The sequence below is a fragment of the Sus scrofa genome, chromosome 9 (genome assembly GCF_000003025.6).
Source record: "Sus scrofa isolate TJ Tabasco breed Duroc chromosome 9, Sscrofa11.1, whole genome shotgun sequence".
NCBI classification, from domain to species: Eukaryota; Metazoa; Chordata; class Mammalia; order Artiodactyla; family Suidae; genus Sus; species Sus scrofa.
The window spans coordinates 92642800-92666515 of NC_010451.4; the positions used below are offsets into that span (position 1 = coordinate 92642800).

At 36.8% G+C, this 23716-nt stretch overlaps 1 protein-coding gene across 8 annotated transcripts in view; it reads right to left on the reverse strand.

Moving 5' to 3' along the window:
* The window catches only part of RUNDC3B (RUN domain containing 3B), a 297986-nt gene that overhangs the window by 117211 nt on the left and 157059 nt on the right, over positions 1 to 23716 (reverse strand). For all 8 annotated transcript variants that reach the window (XM_021102523.1, XM_021102518.1, XM_021102522.1 and 5 more), the window contains exon 2: positions 11540 to 11655. In XM_021102523.1, the coding sequence (XP_020958182.1) occupies positions 11540 to 11655 (116 nt within the window). The remainder of the gene's footprint in view (positions 1 to 11539; positions 11656 to 23716) is intronic.

Genomic DNA, 23716 nt, shown 5'->3' on the forward strand with positions numbered 1-23716 from the left:
ACAGCAATACCTGATTGTTAACCCACTGAGCAAGGCCAGGGACCAAACCTGCATCCTCATGGATACTAGTCAGGTTTGTTTCCATTGAGCCATGACCAGGACAAAATCTTGAAATGAAGAAAGTGGTTTTTCAAAAGGTATTAGAAAATGAGAAATGATAAAGGCTATACGCTTAAGAGTATATAAAGTATATATGACTTTATTCAAAAAAGATACATGAAGAATACAGAAATTTGAGAGACACAAATTTTTCCAGTTACCTTTTTCACCATACTTGCTTTAGAGACTAAACTTTCTGTTTTTAGAATCTACATAGTTGTATATATACTACTGAATCTTAAATTTATTATATAGAAGTTAATTTTATTTCCTATACAATTTAATACACTGAACCAAATTTACCATGCTACATACAATCCTGGATGTTTTAAGAATTTTTTCAATATTATGATTTTTCTAAGATACAAAATCTGCTGAAGGTTTCCTAATTTCCAGTACCTAACTTAAAAGAATGTTTTTCAGAGTGGCTTTGTCTACTGCCTAAAAGCCAAACTTTGGTAACCTTCAGAGCCACTTTATCTATTCCACCATGACTTTTGGTCTCAGTAGGTGGGTTTTATTGGGTGAATTGTGTTCATATGTTACCACAGAAACAATTCAAATCTCATTTTATGTGCAAATCAAGAATCAAAAATTGGAAAGCATTCAAAAATGAACAAAGAAAATTCAAAAGCCAAATGGATAGGCTTATCTTTGCCCATTGTTTCTAACAGTATTTACACTGCACTTCAAAAGGTGGCCTCATGGGGAGATAACTATTTATCATTTAAGTCAGGAAGAGCTTTGAGGTTCAAGCTAGTGTTCCTGAACAATGCTTAGGTATCATAACAGTTCAACTGGATTGGAGAAAGTCTAAAATGTCAAGTCACAGGAATTCTACTGTATTTTAAGCATCTGAATCCAGATGCTATCAGGAAAGAAAAAAAATCCAGAGATTATTAGTTGGGGGATCAAGAAATAAGAATTTCTCAGATTTCTGTTTTCCAACAAATATTCACTATGCTCCTACCATATCTCAGGCACTGTTCCAGAAGATACATCAATGAACAAAATAAAGATCTTTATCCTAATGAAACGTGTATTTTAGCAGAGCTATAGAAAGCCAATAAACAATAATCATAATAAGTAAATCACATAATATGTTAGAAGACAAAAAAAGCAGTACAAGAAAAAGAAGGCAGGAGTGCTTGGGATGAAAGGAGGAGAGATGAGTTAACATTTAAAATATGCTGGGAGTTCCTGTTGTGGCACAGCGGAAACAATTCACCTAGTATCCATGAGGATATGGGTTTCAATCCCTGGCCTTGCTCAGTGGGTTAATGATCAGGTGTTGCTGTGAGCTGTGGTGTAGGTTGCAGACGTGGCTTGGATCCTGCATTGTTGTGGCTATAGGCTGGCAGTGGTAGCTCTGATTCTGCCCCAGCCTGGGAACTTCCATACGCCACGGGTGCAGCCCTAAACAAAAACAAAACAAAACAAAATAAAATGAAATATGCTGGAAATGTTTAGGCCTTGATGAGCAGTTGTGAAATCGATGGGGAGTCATCCATTTGGAGATCTGGGAGAAATGTTTTCAATATAAAAGAACCACCAGTGCAATGGTGCACTATGACAGCAATGTGCCTGCTACAGTCAAGAAAAAGGAAAAGACTGATGAGGTTAGAGAACAGCAATTTAAAAACAAAAAAAGAATTCTCCCTATGTAAATATAGCTGAAAATAACGTTCAGAATCAAGGCAAAATCTAAATTAAATATGAGTCAGCAAGCCCAATGTTCATAAGCATAACTAGCAGATATAACTCATAGGAAATTGGACATAGTATTTCATTATATCTGGTCATTTTTTTCTTTAATTAGCAGTGTATTACTAGTTGATAGAGTTTAGTCCACTATAGTATTCAGAAGCTTTTTTTTTTGTCTTTTTTGCCATTTCTTGGGCCGCTCCTGCGGCATATGGAGGTTCCCAGGCTAGGGGGTTAATGGGAGCTGTAGCTGTTGGCCTACTCCAGAGCCACAGCAACGATGGATCCGAGCCGTGTCTGCAAACTACACCACAGCTCATGGCAATGCCGGATCGTTAACCGACTGAGCAAGGGCAGGGACCGAACCCGCAACCTCATGGTTCCTAGTTGGATTCGCTAACCACTGAGCCACGACGGGAACTCCTCAGAAGCTTTTCCATTTTAATCAGTTATTTTCCAGATAAACTTTACAAAATTTACTACTATATCTCATCTCCATACCACCTGGCTCAAGTTTTCAAGACTGTTTCTGACCAATGTACTGCTAAATTTCATATTTTTTCTTAAAACTATCTGGTTTATAATACACTACTATAATCAAAGTCACAGATTACATTTTAAAAAATGTAATTTTAATTTTTATTTGAGGCGTTTTTATGCCTCCTTCTTGTGTGGAGCCTTCGCTGATCCATTTAAGCATAAAGGATTATTCACTCTTGTGCCACATCACGCTAATACTTTGATGACTCAACGACACACACACACATCATTATTTATTAACACATCCTCCATCTGCCCTCCAAAACTGAATTTCATATTAAGGCATACCTTATTAATCTTTATATCCCATACTCTAGCACAGGGCCTAGTTGGACTGCTTAAATAAGAGAATGAATGGGATAAAGAGAGTAGGGTGTATATGTGTGGGAAAGATTAAAGGAAAAAAAGGAAAAAACAGGAAGGCATGCCAAATTTAAAGCATCTGATCTAGAAAAAGAATAGAAAACTCACATGATGACTCATTTTAAAAGTAGAGGAAAAGTAAGTTATATTTAGCTCCCCCCCCCCAAAAAAAATGAAGGGGTGATGGTGAAGGAATCTTCTTTGGGGTTTCTACTATGCTCTATGAAATACTACCCAACACCCTAAAGTAACTGGAGATCAAGAAGTGGGAATTTTAAGTATTACAATGAAAAAATGGGATTTTTGCCATTTTAAAACATTTTAATGCGAAGGAATAAATTTTGAAGGAGTTATAAATATTTTTTTAAACCTACAGTAAATTTACTAGGAACGATGAGGTTGCGGGTTCAATCCCTGGACTCGCTCAACGGCTTAAGGATCCGGCATTGCCATGCGCTGTTGTGCAGATGGCAGATGCAGCCCAGATCTGGCGTTGCTGTGGCTGTAGGGTAGGCTGGCAGCTGTAGCTCTGATTCCACCTGGGAAACTCCATATGCTGTGGGTGTGGCCCTAAAAAGCAAACAAAACAAAAGAGAAACATAAATGTTGCTTTCAATAGTTATAAACATCCTGAGGAAGAAAATCTGCTCTATTTTTGGGGGGGCCATGCCCATGGCATGCAGAAGTTCCCGAGCCTACAACTGAACCTGAACCACAGCAGTGACAACACTGGATCCTTAACCTGATGTGCCACCCAGGGAACTCCCCCCTCACCCCCAAATAGGCTATATTTACTCAGATAATCACTACTTCTGTTGCTCCTTCTTCCTTCACCAAGTTCTCAATTTCCTGGTATCATCTTCCTTTAGTCTGAAGGACTCTTGTTCATTTCTTTTAGACCAGGTCTACTAGTAACAATGCTTAGTTTTCCTTTGTCTGAATATTTCTTGATTTTGCCTTGATCTTTGAGGTATGTTTGCACTGGACATACAATTCTGAGTTGGCAGTTCTTTTCTTTCAGAATTTTAAGCTATTGTTCCATTGCCTTCTGCGGTTCCTAATGAAAAACCTTCAGTCATTTCAAATGTTCCCTATACACAATGTACTAGGTTTCTCTGCTTTTTGAGGTTTTTAATCTTTCACTTTCAGAAGTTTGGTTACAATGTATCTAGGAGTGCTTAATTTTGGATTTGCCTTTTCAGAAGTTTGCTAAGCTTCTTGGATCTGTAATGTCTTTCTCAGACCCAGGAACCTATAGCTTTACTTTTTAAAATATATTTTCTGCACCAATCTCTTCCCCCTCTCTTTCTGGGATTCCAATGATGTAAATACTTTCTGCTATTGTCCAACAGGTATCTGAGGCTCTGGTTCTTCAGTTTGGGTAACTTCTATTGATCTTATTTTCAAATTCATACACAGCTCTATTATCTCCACTCTGCTATAGAAACCTATCTAGTAAACATTTTATTTCAGATAGTTTAATGTTCTAAAATTTCACTTTGACCTTTATAAGTATTTTATTTCTCAATTCATAAATTTTATTTTTCTATTCATTTCAAGAGTAGTAACCTTACACCATGGAGCATGGCTATAATGGTTGATTTAACATATGTGCCTGATAACCCACCTTGGGACCGACATCTTTGATTGTCTTTTCCTCTGACGACTGGTCATATTTTTTCTGGTTCTTTGTCTATGATGTAGCTAAGGGTTTTTTGTTTTATTTTGTTTTGTTTGCTTTTCAGGGTCACGTCTGTCGCATATGAAGTTCCCAGGCTAGGGGCTGAATCGGAGCTACAGTGGCCAGCCTATGCCAGAACCATAGCAATCTGAGCCACGTCTTTGACCTGTACTACAGCTCACAGCAATGCCAATCCTTAACCCAGTGAGTGAGGCCAGGGATTGAGCCCACATCCTCATGGATCCTAGTCAGGATCGTTAAGTGCTGAGCCATGACGGGACTCCATAACTAAGTTTTATACTGGATGTTTAAAGTATTAGCTTTAGACTCTAAATGTTGTTAAAATCCCCTAAAATGTATTGACTTTTGTTTTGTTTTGGTAGGCAATCAACCCAGTTAGATTCAGAGAGCCAAGTTATTTCTTGCTCTATGTGGGCACAAGTTCCAATATAAGTCCAGTTTGTAAAAACTTAGCATGCTTCTTTGGGCTGAACCCATGTATATGCTACCCTGGGACTGGGTGGTGGTTTGTATCCTAGCTCAATCCTCACATTCTTGGTTGTGAAGCCAGAACTTATGCTGGTCATTATCATACAGAATTAGGGCATTCTGTTTTCCAGCATTCTCTTCCCTGAAATACGCTCCAGCTACCAGGTCCTTCCTTTTCCTAACACCTCTAGACTAATAAAAAGTTTCCTTTCCGAGTTTTAACCTCCCACACTATGGCACAATTCTGGGCAACTCAAGTTGCTCTTGAGGGGAAGTAGCAAGAAAAGAAAAAAGAATAAAATGGGAAGCCCCAGTAGACTCGGGCTGACAGGGGCTCCTTTTCCTGATACTCTGACCAGAAAAAGAAGGTTACTGTTGGAGCTTTTGTTGTTTGCATCCTTAGTATAATTAAGGACCAAGGGCCCCTCGGGTTAAGGATGAAAATATAGGAGAGAAAAAAATACATAAGACACTCACGTCTAGGACGGCTCTTCAAATTTTGATCTCTCTTCCCAACCTAGCTGCTACTGTTGACTTTCCAAAGTACGTAAGTAGTTGCTTTTGGTATTGTGTCCAGAGATCTAGCTACAATCAGTGGAAGAGTGCTCTGGACTGAACTGAGTTTCCCCAACCTTGTTTGCTGAAACCCTAATAGCCAATGTTACTATATTTGGAGATAGGGCCGATAAGGAGATATTAATGTTAAATGAGGTAATAAGGGTAGGGTCCTGATCCAGTAGGATTAGTGTCTTTATAACCTGGGACATCAGAGAGCACTCTCACTCTCTATTTCTGCCATGTGAGGACACAGCAAGAGGGCAACCATCTACAAGCCAGGAAAAGAGTCCTCATCAGAATATGAATTAGCCAGCACCTTGGTCTTGGACTTCTCAACCTCCAGAACTGTGACAAATAAATTTCTGTTGTTTAAGCCACCCATTCTGTGGCAGTTAGTTTTATCAGCCCAAGCATACTGAGACAGAGTTAGGGCAATAGTGGACTTACTCCATCTTCACTGGGTGTCATAGGTTCAATTAGCTTTTTGAATTTTGAAGGCAATATTGTGGTAAAGTATACAGTATACTAAAAGATATAAGACAAATATTATCTATGCTGTCTGAAAAAGGACAGAGTAGAAAAACAAGGGAAGTTTTCTTAGGAAATTTGCCAGAGATAAGAAAAACGAAAATGATGAGCTTAGAATGCAGTAATACATAGAAAAGAAAGGAGAAAAACCACCTGTGGGAAAAGCTTATTAAGAAGTGGCTAAAGGGAGTTCCCACCGTGGCTAAGTGAAAATGAACCCTACTAGTATCCATGAGGATTTGGGTTCAATCCCTGGCCTTGCTCAGTGGGTTAACAATCTGGTGCTGCCGTGAGCTGCAATGCAGGTTGCAGATGCAGCTTGGATCCCATGTTACTGTGGCTGTGGCATAGGCCAGCAGCTATAGCTCCGATTTGACTCCTAGCCTGGGAACTTCCATATGCCATGGTGTGGTCCAAAAATAAAAAAAATTTAAAAAAAAAGAACTGGGTAGAAAGGAATAGAGGAAACAGAAGGAAGAGTGCAACTGAACCAGAAATTGAAATAGTTACTCAAATAATATTTCAATGGAGTAGACCTCGTCGTCAAGCAGAAAATAATGCTGTATCTATAAGAATGAAAAAGTAATTCAAAGCCAGGGCTAGAGGACAGAAATGGGTGGATTTATGTTTAAAAAAAAAAAAAAAGGATATAGGAAAAAAAGGGTATCTAAACTTTAAAAAATACATTATACTGTATTACATATATATGAATATATTATACAATGATTGTATATAATATATGTATTATAACATATAATATACAGCTATATATATGTCTACTTTTTAATTAAAAAATTTTAAATTACATGAAAATAGAGACTATCTAAAAGGAACTCATGAATACTTATACTTGGTGCCAGATTTGTTTTACCTAACTTTACATGCTTTGACCATTAAGTTTAACTGTTCAATGAAATCAAAAACAAAGACCAATGATAACTTTCAAAGAAAGAAGAGAAAGTTTTGGAATTTTCTTTACAGAGAGCAAGAATCTCTATATGGAGTGGGAAACAGAATTTTAGGAAAATCTTTTTCCTCCCCAGACAGAGCAAGAGAAAATTAGAAATGCCTGATAAAATATAATAAGTACACTTTTAAACAAAGCAAACACATGGAAAAAAACCTCAAGAGGTCAAAAATAAAAAACAAACAGAAAACAAGGGCATGTATTAAAACCCTAAAACTGAATGCATCAAAATAGACTCGAAATACAGAAAGCAAAAATATACATATATAAGAATAACCCATTCAGAAAAACAGTTTAAAATTTCCAAGTTATTACTAGATCACACTGACAAAAATGTGACTGGCATCTGAAAAACATAATCAACAATTACAGAATACACATTCTTCTGAATATGGAACATTTACTAAAACTAATCATAAACTAGGCCATTAAGCAAATCTTACAAGTTTCAATAAATCTGTCACACAGACCAAATTCTCTGACCATAATTCAATCAACATAGAGGTAAAAATGAAAAGGTAAAAGTTCCTACTTTCAGAAACATTAAAAATAAATGTCCAAATATCATATAAGCCAAAGAAGAAATAATAATATAAAGTAGAAATTATCTGAAAATGAGTAATAGTGAAAATAATACATATCCAAATTTGTAAATGTAGCCAAAGCAGTACTTGAAGAGAAAACTGAAAAGCAATCTGCTCAGATTTCAGTATAAACAGAATATACTCAAAGAAGATAAAACAGAGGAACTAATAATGCCATTAGCATGTACAAATGATCGACAGAGCCATAAATTAGTTATTTGGAAGACTAATAATAAAATTAACAAATCTCTGGCAAAGAGAAAAATAACAATCAATATTAGAGACACAAGGAGTTCTTGTTGTGGCTCAAGGGTAATCAACCCGACTAGTATCCATGAGGATTCAGGTTCAATCTCTGGCCTCGCTAAGTGGGTTAAGGATCCAGCACTACCTTGAACTATGGTGTAGGTTGCAGATGCAGCTCAGCTCCCGTGTTGCTGTGGCTGTGGTGTAGGCCAGTAACTGCAGCTCCAATTTGGCCCCTAGCCTGGCAACTTCGAAATGCTGCGGGTGTGGACCTAGAAAGATGAAAAATATATATATATTAGGGACACAAAAGAGGACCAAGTAGCTGACATTAGTGTGGAAAATAATAGCAGGTATTCACTGATGGAGCTTTTGCTTCATTCTTTAACAGCAGCCTGAACTAAAGGCAGGTGGCCCTCTGCATCCATGGATTCAACCAACTGAGGGTGAAAAAAATTTTAAGTCCAGAAAGTTTCAAAAAGCAAAACTTGAATTTTCTAGGTATTGGCAACTAATCTAAATAGCATTTACATTGTATTAAGTATTGTAAGTAATCCATAGATGATTATGCAGTCCTCCTGTATAGTTTAAATTCTTAGTTGTCAGCTATATTCCAGAAAAGTAAGATCATCATGTTATTAAGGAATTACTGCAAACAAGATTACTATGTGATTTATATGTGATTTAAAAAGCCTCCTTTTCTTCAGTAATGGGATTTTTAGAATGAATGAAGCTTTCCATATTACTTGTGTTATTAGCACAGCCTATATTAGCCTATGGGCAGATTTTATCTTTCTCTAAAAAAATGTGATAAATGAAATGCCCCTTTATTTCAGAAATAAAAAGTAGTTAGAGAAAAGTAAATCTTATAAACCTATGAAGTTACATATTTAAAATTTTTACTTTTATCAAGAAAAACATTGGAAAAATTAGTTGTTATATAACTAAATTTTAAGTGAACACAGGGTACTATCAAAATAATTATAAACTTCTCCAAAACTAAAAGCAATTTGCTACAAATTAGAATGCCAAAAAATAAGAAATACTACACGAAAGTTTCTAGACACTCAACTCTTTAATAAAATGCCTCATCTAGAAAGTTACAGATAATTTCATGATTCATATTTATATGAATAACAGTGACCACAACAGTTCATCTATAGGAAATTTTTTTCAAAAGCGTATTTTGAATTATTAATCTTACCTAGCTTAAAAAATTCACACAAATCTTACCAAATCATCTTTCTTACTGTCTTTGTCATACTAGCAGAATTCTTATCTACAAATCAAATAGAGATTCTATTTTCAACACAGTAGTTCACTGGCTTCTCAGAAATAACACTCACGATATAGAAATAAGTCTAAAAGTCTATGTCCTATGTTGTGCTAAGGCATGACTCAGAAGACGGCACAAAGACATGCAGGAGAGATCTACTTATGTGGTAGTGAGTCTGTCTAATCACTTGGCATGGAAATCTCAAATGGCCTGTTTTCTATTGTAATTGTTTATGTTTTTTGTGAGCAAATCACATACTGACTGGTATACCAAATCAAGGAAATTGAGATCTTATGATAAAACACTTAAGAACATTGACATATATCAAGCTCTACTGTATTACATATGTTTTTAAATATTCATAAATTTATATATAAAATAAAAAATACCTAAATAGCAGAAATTAACCCACTGTAAATCAATTATATGGCAATAAAAATAAAAATATGATCACCACATAATATAATAACCATAACATTATTTCAAAATACTTTCAGACCCTTTGCTTTTAGAAAAACTTATTTTTTCATAAAAGGTAACATATTGACAGAAAACTTAGAAAATACAGAACAGGGAGTTCCCGTCGTGGCGCAGTGGTTAATGAATCCGACTAGGAACCATGAGATTGCGGGTTCGGTCCCTGCCCTTGCTCAGTGGGTTAACGATCCGGCGTTGTTGTGAGCTATGGTGTAGGTTGCAGACGCTGCTCGGATCCCGCGTTGCTGTGGCTCTGGTGTAGGCCGGCGGCTACAGCTCCGATTAGATCCCTAGCTTGGGAACCTCCATATGCTGTGGGAGCGGCCCAAGAAATAGCTAAAAAGACAAAAAAAAAAAAAAGAAAAAAAATACAGAAGAGCAAAAATAATAAAAAATCCTTCTTAAATACAGAATAACCAACTTCTAACAGAAAAGCACCGGTGATTTTATGGGTTCCATTTTAAATTGCAAAGGGCTGAATGAATTCAGATTTTGTTTCCCCATTTAATTAAACTCAACTGTTTGTTTTAAGTCCACAGAACTGTTCCACTGATTTAATAATCATAGTAAAACTTGATACTTTTGGTATCAAAAAGCACAGAACAGAATTAATCTTCAGATAAATTTGAGATTCTCATAAATTATATTACCAAAGCAGATTACTTATTTGATAATACTATACCATTAAGACCATAAACATAATAAAAACTTAAGTGAAAATATCAAATGATCAAATTTCCTTTCGGGAAAACAAGATAAAATTAATGTGATAGTTATTACTTATTATTACTAAGATTCATACTACATAATATTTCTTGATGTTATCAACTATAATTTATATTTTTTAATTTATGATTTTTATTTTTTCTATTATAGTTGATCTACAATGTTCTTTCAATTCTGCTGTACAGCAAAGTGCCCCAGTCATACATATATATACACATATATATGTATATATATATACATTCTTTTTCTCACATTATCCTCCATCATGTGCCATCATAAGTAACTAGATATAGTTCCCTGTGCTACAGAGCAGGATCTTATTGCTTATCGACTCCAAATGCAATAGTTTGCATCTACTAACTCCCAAATCCCAGTCTATCCCATTCCCTCCCCTTCCTCCTTGGTAACCACAAGTCTGTTCTCCAAGTCCCCTAAGTTTGTATATTTATTTTTAATTTTTAAATATTTTATTATTTTGAAAGAACACAGCTTCCATCATCCCTTTTATTTTAAGAGATTTGTTTCTGACATAAATGTACTCACTGATTTATTTTTAAACAGATGAAGTAGCATCTCTTTTAGATAGTTCTTTTTCTAACCTAATTACTGCTAAAATTTTTTTCAAAGATTCTGAGTTTATTTTTTTGCTTTTTTAATTTTAATTTTTTCTTAGGGCCACACTTGCAGCATATGGAGGTTCCCAGGCTAGGGGTCTAATCAGAGCTACAGCTGCCGGCCTACGCCACAGCCACAGCAACGCAAGATCTGAGTCGTGCCTGCAATCTATACCACAGCTCATGGCAACGCTGGATCTTTACCCCACTGAGCAAGGCCAGGGATCAAACCTGCAACCTCATGGTTCCTAGTTGGATTGGTTTCCGCTGCACCACGACAGGAACTCCAAAGATTCTGAGTTTAAAGAAGATAAAATTAAGCACAAAAACCTTAATCCTGGGGGCTTCTTTGTAAATTGATTAAAATACCATCCAGTAATCTTTGAAGATGGGTATCCTTTTAATTTAGGCTTTTAATTACACACAGAAAATTATTCTGCTTCTTGTATGTGACATTCAATATATTCAACAATTTTAATGCATCTTGGAAATGGATATATTTCCAAGAATAAAGGTTCTTTACCAGGGACATAAGCCAAAAGATCAGGCATTCTAAAATCATTTTTATGTTTCTCAAGATGCTGTGTGGCTGCTATCTAAATCACACTAGATTGTATGATTTCTAAAATTTCAAGCTGGTTAATAAAAGAACTGTTGGAAGAAAAATTAATACATTAGCACTGTTACCTTTTAGCCGGTGACTTAGAATCTGTTCCAAAATAGCTGCAAAATTATTAAATTCAGGAGAAGAATCATCAATTGTCTCAAAGCAGGATCGATCAATCAGGGTCTTCACAGAAAACCTATGAAAAAAAGGAGATTATTATTGCTTTTAAGTAGAGTTGATTCATTCACCTAATTAGGACAAATCAGAGGAAAGTAATTTGGTGAAGTATTACAGAAATATTTGATAAGATTATACATTCTGACAACTCTATTTACTCAAATTCACTCTGTAAACAGAAAATTTTACATAAATATCAGGCTTTTCATGTATATATTTGCTATCTGTGGTGACTACATTAAGACTTAGGAATAGCTCACTCTCCACACAGCCATTAAAATCAGAATAAAAAAATGACCTAAATTATTAAATCCAAAGCCATACTACTTGTTCAGAGGTTTGAGCATCAGACCAAAACACTTTAAGGGAGTTTTGGAGTACAAAATTGAATACAATAGGATGTAAGTATTCATGAAGTGTAGCTTCAAAGTTTTTATGTGCTGTAATAGGAAAACATAACTCTATAAAGCATGCTCTTTTTCCTTCTCTTTGGAACGTCCTTTGTCTCTATTTTTGACTGCCAAAAATCAATGTACTTTCTAGGACTCAGCTTAAGAGCCTTATCTTCAATGAAGAATTATCCTCCTACATATTCCTAGCACAAAGTAGCATTTTACCTGTATCTCCCTTAAGAGAGGATTACAGTTTACCTGACTGCTGTTATTTGTGCTGTCTGTCTCTATCTTATTAGAAAATAAACTCCTTCAGGGCAGAAGCATATCTTCTGCATGTCTTTATTTTCCTCAGCATGTAGAACTATGCCTTGAACAATATACTCAGTAAGTACTTCTTGATTTATTTTTAAGACCTGTTTTGAAGGAATCGCAAGGAAACATTTTAAAGCTAATGTCACAGCAAGACAAAAAAAAAGTTTATGATTTTCAACATGTATATCTTTGTGTAAACAGCACCAAAATCAGGATCTAGAACAGTTCTATTGCCCCTAGCGATTCCCTCAGGCTATCCCTTTATAGTCTTACCCTACAAAGGGTGATACCACAGTGCCTAAGCAAGCCTAGTCAAAAGGGTATGAGGAGAAGGGGATAACAATGAGAGCTGTCAAAAAGTTAGAAATGTAAACTACGAAGGAAATAGAGTGCAAACTGTTCTTTAGCTTTTAGGCTTACCTGCGATGCTTATTCAAGCAGGACAAAAAATACAGGAGACAAGTATAAAGGAAAATATAGAGAGATCTGTTTATATGAGTTATATCTATCAATTTTACAATGGTAAAACTGAGAAATGTTTAAAATACAGACAGTCCTCCCTTTGTATAATAGGTCAGGGCCACATAAATGACTGCTAGCTGAAATGATGCAGAGTGATCTTAATAATCAATGAAAAAAATTACAACTGTTTTATGACTTTATGAAATTTTTGTCAAAAGATTAAAATTTTTGGATTTCCCACTGTGGCTCAGCAGTAATGAATCAGACTAGCATCCATGAGGACATGGGTTCGATCCCTGGCCCCACTTAGTGGCTTAAACCAAAGTTGCTGTGAGCTGTGGTGTGGGTAGCAGATTCAGCTTGGATATGGTGTTGCTGTGGCTGTGGTGTAGGACAGCAGTTGTAGCTCCAATTCGACCCCTAGCCTGGGAACTTCCATATGCAGCTAAAAAGGAAAAAAAAAGATTAAAAATTTCTCACTGCTGGCTATAATATATAGGGAAATGGAAAAAATTAGTCAAATATTTATTTAGTACACTGTAATTTAAAACATCAGCAATACTAATAATCTTCATTGCAGAAAAACTTTTACAATTTTTTACAAATCTTTAAAGAAGAAATTTTTTTGTGAAAAAAAGAAACTTCTTTGTACAAAACTAATCAACAGTAGTGTGAACAGTGCTTGCTTTCTTCTCACTGTATAACAAACATGAATGAGCATGTTTTCTACACCTGGCAAACTGTCATATTCTTTTCTAAGTTTGGATAATAAGTTTCCAACATTTTATCCTTTGCACTTTCAAAGTTGTGAAAATCTCTGAAAGGACCTATAATGAGAAGAGATTTCCTAAATCATTTTCTCTGGGCCATCTTCATATCCTTTCCCTCACAACCACTTTACTTATTTATATCATTATGTTCATCTTCAGTAAGTTCCTCTGGCTGAATATCTAAATTATCTATTTGCAGCAATGTCAACATTCCCATGATAACTATTTCTTCTATGACTCCATTTATGTTCCATTCAAACTTCACTTCCAGCAATGACTGTATTTCTTTGCCACAATTTCATCTTTCTTGGCCAATTCAGTCTTTCAGTTATGCATTTTTATGAAATGGCATGAGGGTTTACAACCAGGAGGCAGGAAAGCAATATAACTACAGGGTTTTTTTGTTGTTGTTTTTTTCTTTTTAGGGCTGAACCCGCGGTATATGGAGGTTCCCCGGCTAGGGGTCGAATCAGAGCTACGGTTGCCAGCTTACACCACAGCCACAGCAATGCCGTGGCTGCGACCTACACCACAGCTCATGGCAAGGCCAGGGATTGAACCCGCAACCTCATGGTTCCTAGCTGGATTCATTTCCACTGTGCCACGAGAGGAACTCCACAACTACAGGTTTTGATTTCTGTGTATGAACTATTAACAGATGCGTAGTGACCCATCCTAGACAGATTTTGAAAGAAGGGATGTGTTTGGTCACTAAACATGATGTGCATTTCTTATTTACACAGTGATCCATGGACTAAAGAGACAGCATTCAAATTTTATTTTATGCAATTACTCATAGTTAATATACAATGGTAGTCAAATCAGAACCATTTGGTTGTAGGATTGGTATTATTTAACTAAATTGTAGCAACTAAAATTAGTGTGTATTGAAGTTCCCTTTATGGCTCCATGGTAACAAAAGAGACTAGTATCCATGAGGACATGGGTTCAATCCCCAGCCTTGCTCAGTGGGTTAACGATCTGGCATTGCCATGAACTGTGGTGTAAGTTGCAGACAAGGCATAGATCCTGTGTTGCTGTGGTGAAGGCCAGCAGCTGCAGCTCTGATTCAGCCCCCAGCCTGGGAACTTCTATATGCTGTGGGTTCGGCCCTTAAAAAAACAAAACAAAACAAAACAAAAAAACAGTCAGTATTGGAACTGTGCCAAGTGAAGACTACGTTACAGATTAATTACAAACAAAATAAACTCATTACAATGTTAGTATAAATATTATTAAAACAATAGTGACAAAGTAATCTACCTTTTTAGAAAAGTATAGCATCTAAGACAGTAATGTACATAGGTGAAATGAAGTGATAATTAAACTTAACGATAAAAAATAAGAGGATGCTTATTTCATAAAAAAAAAAAAAATGAAGGTAGAACTCAATTTCCACCTGTAACAGTCTGATAAGACTTTTGTCACTATTGTCCTCCAGGAATAACACAAAATTACCTAACAAACGTTCGTTGTAAATGTAATGGGAAGAAAAAGCCACAGAGAGTAACAAATATATTTCTGTAGCATCAAGAGCCATACACAAATCTATTAGTAGTCAATAAAATATGAGTCTTTTTTGGTTCCTAGTCGGATTCGTCAACCACTGAGCCACGACGGGAACTCCAATATGAGTCTTTTTGGGGGCCACTCTCACAGCATGTAGAAGCTCCCAAGATAGGGAATGAAGCTGTACCACTGCATCAAACCAGTGACGATGCCAGATCCTTAACCTGCTGAGACCACCAAGGAACTCTGAAATTTGAGTCTTTATATTATGTATTAGTATAGATTATCTTCTATAGACAACATTATCTGGAGTTCCCACTGTGACTCAGTGGTAACGACCCCAACTAGTATCCATGAGGATGGGGGTTCAATCCCTGGCCCCGCTTAGTGGGTTAAGGATCCAGTGTTGTTGTGAGCTGCTGTGTAGGTCACAGACACAGCTCGGATGTGGTGTTACTGTGGCTGTGGCTGGCAACTACAGCTCCAATTCGACCTCTAGCCTGAGAACTTCCATATTCCACAGGTACAACCCTAAAAAGACCAAAAAAAGAAAAAAGGAAGATATTATCTGCATGACAAAAACCTAAAATGGTAAATCTCAGAGCACTGTAATAGTTTTAACTCAGTCTATGACTAAAAACTGAAACAAAAGCAAAGTGCAAATATCCCAAAGCACATCATTAGATGCAGCTTTTGCTATTTCCAAGCATGAAGATATTTTAAAGGTAAGAAGCCCTTTTATTTTTCATTAATTAATTAAATTTTATTTGCTTTTTAGGGCTGCATTTGCTGCATATGGAGGTTCCCAGGCTAGGGGTCAAATTGGAATTGTAGCTGCTGGTCTATGCCACAGCTACAGCAATGCAGGATCCAAGCCACATCTGCAACCTACACCACAGCTCACTGCAACATTGGATCCTTAACCCACTGAGCAAGGCCAGAGATCAAACCTGTGTTCTGATGGATGCCAGTCAGATTCATTAACTGCTGAGCCACGGCAGGAACTCCCAAGAACGCCTTTTAAATAATTTCTATTATAATAAGGTTAATAATGAAGAAAAATTATGTCTCCTGGCATTGCTTCATTATTTATTGCCTGATAACACAACCCAAAACTTCAGAAGGCAAATAGTTCCTTAGAGTCCATGTTTTGCTTATAGCTAGCTGAGTCTTCCCACTCAACATTCACTTCTCTAGAGTCATGTGGCTAGCTCCATTTTGCCAGAATAGTGGGAATCTCTTCCTCCATAATACAGTAACTAAGACTCTTTATAAAAATCAATCTGTAAAAAGAATTTTAATACATCCAAAAAATATCACACAGATGCTGAGCTATTTCCTGATAATGATGACATTAATATTAGTCATCTATTTCCCGAAGAAGACTAAATTTTAAAATAATTAAATGACAATTTGATGAATATCTAAAAATACCAAATCAAGTCTAAGTAACAGCTTTTACATAAGAATTAAAAAATCAGAAATTTACATAAAGGATCTTTTAATTAAGTGCATTTTTTTGAAATGTCTCTGTCTTAGAAGACTCTTTCCCACCTTCAATGTCCAAAGGAAATTTTTGTTACCTTAGTAATAAGAGTGAGTTCCTGTCATGGCTCAGTGGTAATGAACCTGACTACTATCCACAAGGACGCAGGTTTGAACCCTGGCCTTGCTTAGTGGGTTAAGGATATAGTGTTGTGATGAGCTGTGGTGTAGGTCACTGACAAGGCTCAGATGCGGCTCTGCTGTAGTGGTGGTGTAGGCTGGTAGCTGCAGGTCCAATTTGACCCCTAGCCTGGGTATTTCCATATGTCACAAGTGCAGTCTAGAAAAAAAAAAAAATGGAAAAAAAAGAGAGAAAGGAGTAAGAAAGAATGATGGTGACTAAAACCATCAGCTTAAGAAAGCAGACAACCTTTATCCTTTTGGCAACATACTAAGAAAATGAAATGGTTATCAAAGCTATGTTTAAGAAGTCTTCTTTGGAGTTCCCGTCGTGGCACAGTGGTTAACAAATCCGACTAGGAACCATGAGGTTTCGGGTTCGATCCCTGCCCTTGCTCAGTGGGTTAACGATCCGGCGTTGCCGTGAGCTGTGGTGTAGCTACGTTGCAGATGCGGCTCGGATCCCGCGTTGCTGTGGCTCTGGTGTAGGCCAGCAGCTACAGCTCTGATTTGACCCCTAGCCTGGGAACCTCCATACGCCGAGGGAGCGGCCCAAGAAATGGCAAAAAGACAAAAAGAAATCTTCCTTACAACTATATTAAATTAATTCCTTCCACAGTTCATAGGTTTATAACATAACAAAAAATTAAAAAGCAAAAAAAAATGTGACAAAAGGTAAATTTTAAGAATAATAAAATTCCTTTTTAAAATATCTACACTCCTTATTAGAAAGAAACCATTTAAAAAGTAGACTTTCATCCTTAAGGTCCTGCATTAGTAATCTACACATATGTATTCACATATATACAGAGCAGTTGAGTAGTAAAGAAATGTATTCCCATCTCTTTACAACAAGCTTATATAATTTTAACCATATACCAAATATGCTTCAGAAAAAAATTAATTTCACAAAAAACAGATTTTATTATCTATACTGTTATATCCCTCTACATGGAATTATACCTGAAGATAACTACATAAAAGTTTCTAGAATCCTATTTCAAAACTAAAAGGGGTTCAGAAAAGTTACAATCATTCATAAGAGTGAAATTATTAAATAGAAAATAAGTATCCAAAGTGTGATAGAGTAGTCTTTCCATTACTTCACACCAAATTTATAGGGTTCCTTTTATTTCTAGCACTCTTTATCAAGGGGTGAGGTAACTGTCCTCTGCCATGAATATAATATCCATCATTAATAATCAACAAGGAGTTGCCAAGAGAGATGATACAACCCACCTCAAATGTAATGTGAAATAGTGATTATGGATGATAATGAGCACAGTCCAGATATCTGTTCATTGGAAGGCTTATTTCTTTTCTTATATTTTATACCAGAAACCTCATATCTTTTTCAATCAGCCATTTTCCTTCATTTTTTTCAAGTTTTATGCAAGTTAAGAATTCCCAACCAGCATGTGGTTCCCTTTTATTTTCTGTAATTTTAATCTCTTTTATAAACAGAAAAAATACTTTTCACCTATCTGTTTAGCAGGGGTCTACAGATTACTGCCAAACAAGCCAAATCCGAACAATTGCCTGTTTCTATAAATGAAGTTTCATCAGAACACAGAAGAAAAAGTTCCAACCATCTTCTCTGGAATATGTTCCCTGAAACTCCAAAGTTGTTTTTTTTTCCACCCACTTTTTACGGCTGCACTTGCAGCATATGGAGGTTTCCAGGCTAGGGGTCATGTCAGAGCTACAGCTGCTGGCCCACACAACAGCCACAGCAACGTAGAATCTGAGCTGCATCTGCGACCTACACCACAGCTCACAGCAATGCCAGATCCTTAAGGCACTGAGCGAGGCCAGGGATCAAACCCACCACCTCAGGGTTACTAGTTGGATTCGTTTCTTCTTGCTGCAATGGGAACTCCCTCAAAAGTCTTTTTTCGTATAGGGTGTATGTATCATTTTTAAAAATTTCACTCAATATAAAAATCAAAAGGAAAGAGAGAAATGTTTTAAAATAGTTTCAGTTCCCATTGTGGCTTAGTGGAAACAAACCTGACTAGTATCTATGAATGCAGGTTCAATACTTGGTCCTGCTCAGTGGATTAGGGATCTGGTATTGCCCTGAGCTGTAGTGTAGTTCAAAGATGCAGTCAGATCTGGCGTTGCTGTGACTCTGGTGAAGGCTAGCAGCTGAGGCTCTGATTTGACCCCTAGCCTGCAAACCTTCATTGCTGTGGGTGCAGCCCTAAAATCTTTTTTAAAAATTATCTAAAAGTAGAAAGTAGCAGAGACAGGATTAAGATAGCAGAGTACAAGGACTGGAGCTCACTTTCTCTCATAAAAACATCAATAAACACAACCAACTGCTGAACATCATTCAACCAAACAGACTACAAACTATCAAAAAAAGATAACCTACTCCAGAAGACAGAGAGGAGGCCACATCAGGATGGCAGGGGGGGCAATTACACGATATAAGGAACCCCATACCGGCTGTGTGGGCAGTAACTGTATCACAGCAACTCATCTATAGGAGTGAGAGTTCTGAGCCCCATGTCAGGTCTGGCATTGGGAGAAGGAGGCCCCAGAGCATTTGGCATTGAAGGCCAGTGGAGCTCCATGGGATGGGAGAAACAGAGACTCCATTCTTAAAAGGCACACACAGGCTTTCATGTGCACTGAGTCCCAGGGCAAAGCAGAGACTCCACAGGAATCTGGGTCAGACCTGACTGAGTTCTTGGAGGATCTCCTGGGAAAATGGGGGGGTGACTGTGGCTGATGGTGAGGTATGGACATTCGAGGCAAAGGTCTTGGGAATAATCATCAGGGTGTGCTCCTCTGGACATGGTGATGTTGGAAAAATCTGGCCCCACCCATCAAAGCTGAGAAGCCCCAGGCTAAACAATAATCTGGGAGGGAACATAGTTCCACCCATCAGCAAACAGCCTGCCTAACTCCCCCAAGCACACAGCCACCTCTAATTTCACCCATAGAAAAATCCCCATCCACCAGAGGGATAAGAATCAGCTCCACCTACCAGTGGGCAGCCACCAGTCCTTCCCATTAGGAAGCCTACAGAAAGCCCCCATACCAACTTCAGCCACAAGGGAGCTTGACATCAGAAGCAAGAGAAGCTACAACTCTATTGTCTGCAAAAAGGAGACCACACCAAAAATCTATATGAAATGAAAAGGCAAAGATTATGACTCAGGGGAGCAAGAAAACAACCTCCATGAAAAAGACTTTAGACTGATGATAGTGAAGATAATTCAAGATTTGGAAGTAAACTGGAAGCAAAGATTGATAAATTGCAAGAAATATTGAGCAAAGAAGTACAAGATTTAAGGATTAAGCAGGCAGAGATGCAAAATACAATAACTGAAATAAAAAATTCACTAGGAGCAACCAACAACAGAATACAGGAGGCAGAAGAACGAGTAAGTGAGGTGGAAGACAGACTAGTGGAAATCACTGATGTGGAACAGAAAAGAGAAAATAAATGAAGATGGTCTAAGAGAGCTCTGGGACAATGTTAAATGCACCAACATCTGTATTACAGGGGTGACAAAAGGCAAAGAGAAAGGGACAGAAAAAATATTTGAAGAGATAATAGCCCAAAACATGCCTAAAATGGGAAAGGAATTGCTCAAATCCAGGAAGCACAAGTACCATATAAAATAAACCCAAGCAAGAACACCATGAGACACATGTTAATCAAACTGACCAAAATTAAAAACAAAGAGAAAATAATGAAAGCAGCTAGGGAAAAGAAACAAACAACATAAAGGGAACCCCAATAAGGTTATCGGCAGATTTTCCAGCAGAAACTCTGCAGGCCAGTAGGGAGTGGCATGATACACTTAAAAGTGATGAAAGGAAAAACCCTCCAAACAAGATTACTCTACCCAGCAAGGCTCTCATTCAGATTTGAAAGAGAAACCAAAAGCATTAGAAATAAGCAAAAGCTAAGAGAATTCAGCACCACTAAACCAGCTTTAAAACAAATACTAAAGGACCTTCTCTAGGTGGAAAAGAAAAGGCCATAACTGGAAACAAAAATATGTCAAATGACAAGGCTCATCAGTAAAGGCAAATATATAAGTAAAGGAAGGAAATCATTCACACACAAAAATGCTACCAAAATCAGAAATCATGAGAAAATGAGGGTAAAAATGCAGGGCACTGGAGATTCACTTGCAATTAAGAGACCAACAACTTAAAACAATCTTGCATTCATATAGACTCCAGCATCTAAACTTCAGGGTAACTGCAAATCAAAAATCTACAAAAGATAAACACACAAATAAGAAAAGGTAATCCAAACACAACACTAAAGATAGTCATCAAAACATAAGAGAGGAGAAAAGGAGGGAAGAAAAAAGATCAAGAAAAAAAATTAACAAAACATCAATAAGAACATACATATCAATAATTACCTTAAATGTAAATGCACTGAGTGCCCCAACCAAAAGACACAGACTGGCTGAATGGATACAAAAACAATATCCATGTATATGCTGTCTTCAAGAGACCTATGTCAGTTCTAGGGACACATACAAATTGAAAGTGAGAGGATGGAAGAATATTCCTTGCAAATGGAAATCAAAAGAAAGCTGGAGTAACACTACGCATATCAGACAAAATAGATTCTAAAATAAAGAATGTTATATAAGTGGCAAGGAAAGACATTACATAATGATCAAAGGATCAATCCAAGAAGATGTAACAATTGTAAACATATATGCACCCAACACAGGATCACCTCAATATATAAGGCAACTGCTAACTGCCTTAAAAAGAGAAATTGACAATAACACAGTAATAGCAGGGGATTTTAACACCCCACTTACGGCAATGGACAAGTCATCCAGCCAGAAAATCAGCGAGGAAACACAGGCCTTAAATGATGCATCAGACCAGATGGACTTAACAGATATTTATAGAATATTCCATCCAGGAGTTCCCATAATGGTTCAGTGGAAACAAATCTGACTGACCATGAGGACATAGGTTCAATCCCTGGCCTTGCTCAGTGGGTTAAGGATCCAGAGTTGCTGTGATCTGTGGTGTAGGTCACCCATGTGACTTGGATCCCATGTTGCTTGTGGCTGTGGTGTAGGCAGGCAGGTACAGCTCTAATTAGTTTCTTCAGGAATCAATTACCTAATTACTGTGAGGATTAAAGAGGTTTTATATATATATATATATATATATATATATATATATATATATATATATGTAACACTATTTAACACAGAATTGACTTATACAAAAATTATTAAACTTAGCACACATTCCATTTCTTGTTAGAGCATCATCATTACACTTAAAAATATTTAAGCACAAAAAAGAGGCAGATATTTTGAGTCCTTGTACATAAACTGATGTTTTAAAAAACTGAATACTTGGAATTCCCATTGTGGTGCAGCAGAAATGAATCTGACTAGTATCCATGAGAACATGGGTTTGATCCCTGGCCTCACTCAGTGGGTTAAAGATCTGGCATTGCCACGAGCTGTGGTGTAGGTCGCAGACTGAGCTCAGATCTGGCATTGCTGTGTCTGTGGCACCTCTGATTTGATCCCTAGCCTGGTATAGGTGCAGCCATAAAAGCAAAAAACAAAGAAACAAACAAAACATAATACAGAGCAATAAGGGTTTATCAATACCAGAAACGCTAGGAAAATGAAGCTTCACAGTTTCTGATAAACACATACACACACAAACACATGTACACACAAAAACTAGATCCAGTTGGCCTGCCAAAAATACTCAAGACAGCATAGCATAAAAGGAAAAGTGGCAATGTTAGCCCTAACTATAAAATATATGATTTAAATTAAAAATTTTTTAATTAGAATTTTAATTATTAATTGTAAATACTCAGTCTCCTATTTTCCTCCAAAAATCACATTCTCCATGCATTATATAAATTCATGTATTTTCTTCAAATTTTAGACACAGATGGTTTTTGGTTTGGGGGAGGGGTTTAGGGTCATACCAATGACCTATGCAAAGTTCCTGGCCAGGATTCAAATCAGATCCTTAAGCCACTACACCAGGGTGGGGATTGAACCCATGCCACTGCAGAGACATGCCAAATCCTTAACCCACTGTGCCACAGTGGGAACTCCTGTTTCGTGTTTTTTTTCATTTATTAAAATTTTAAATTGTATTTTAATATCAATTTGCCTGCTATATAACAGAAGATTTAGGTTTATAATTACAAATACTAAGAGATATTTTCAAATTTTAAAATAAACGTTAAATTTTCATATTTGGGGGAAATTGTTATCCTATCTTCTTCTTCCTTTTTTTTTTTTTTTTTTTTTTTTTTTGTCTTTTTGCCTTTTCTAGGGCCACTCCCGCAGCATATGGAGATTCCCAGGCCAGGGGTGCAATCAGAGCTGTAGCCGCCAGCCTGCACCAGAGCCACAGCAACGCTGGATCTGAGCCGCGTCTGCAACCTACACCACAGCTCATGGCAACAGTGGATCCTTAACCCACTGAGCAAGGCCTGGGATGGAACCCACAACCTCATGGTTCCTAGTCAGAATCGTTTCCGCTGTGCCACAACAGGAACTCCTCTATCTTCTTTTAAGGACAATTACCATCATTGCAGAAAACTGATAATAATTCAATTTAGCAAAAACAAAATGTGTACATTACATAAATTTTCAAGTTTTGTATTTTCAAAGTAGTATGCATTTTAGAATTTTTAACTACTTTTGTGAAATATTATTTTTTATAAAATAGAAAATTCAAATAGATTGCTTTGGGAAGATAAATATTAAAAATGTATTTGTTAAGTAGACTCACAGACATGAAAGCGAAACTTAAGGTAACAAAGGTAACATGGGGGCTTGGGGGTAGGGATAGGAGTTTGGGATTAATAGATACACACTACTACATATTAAATACATAAATAATAAAGATTAACTCAGGGAACTATATTCAATATCTTATAATAACCTATAATGAAAAAAATCCTAAAAAGATTATATATGCA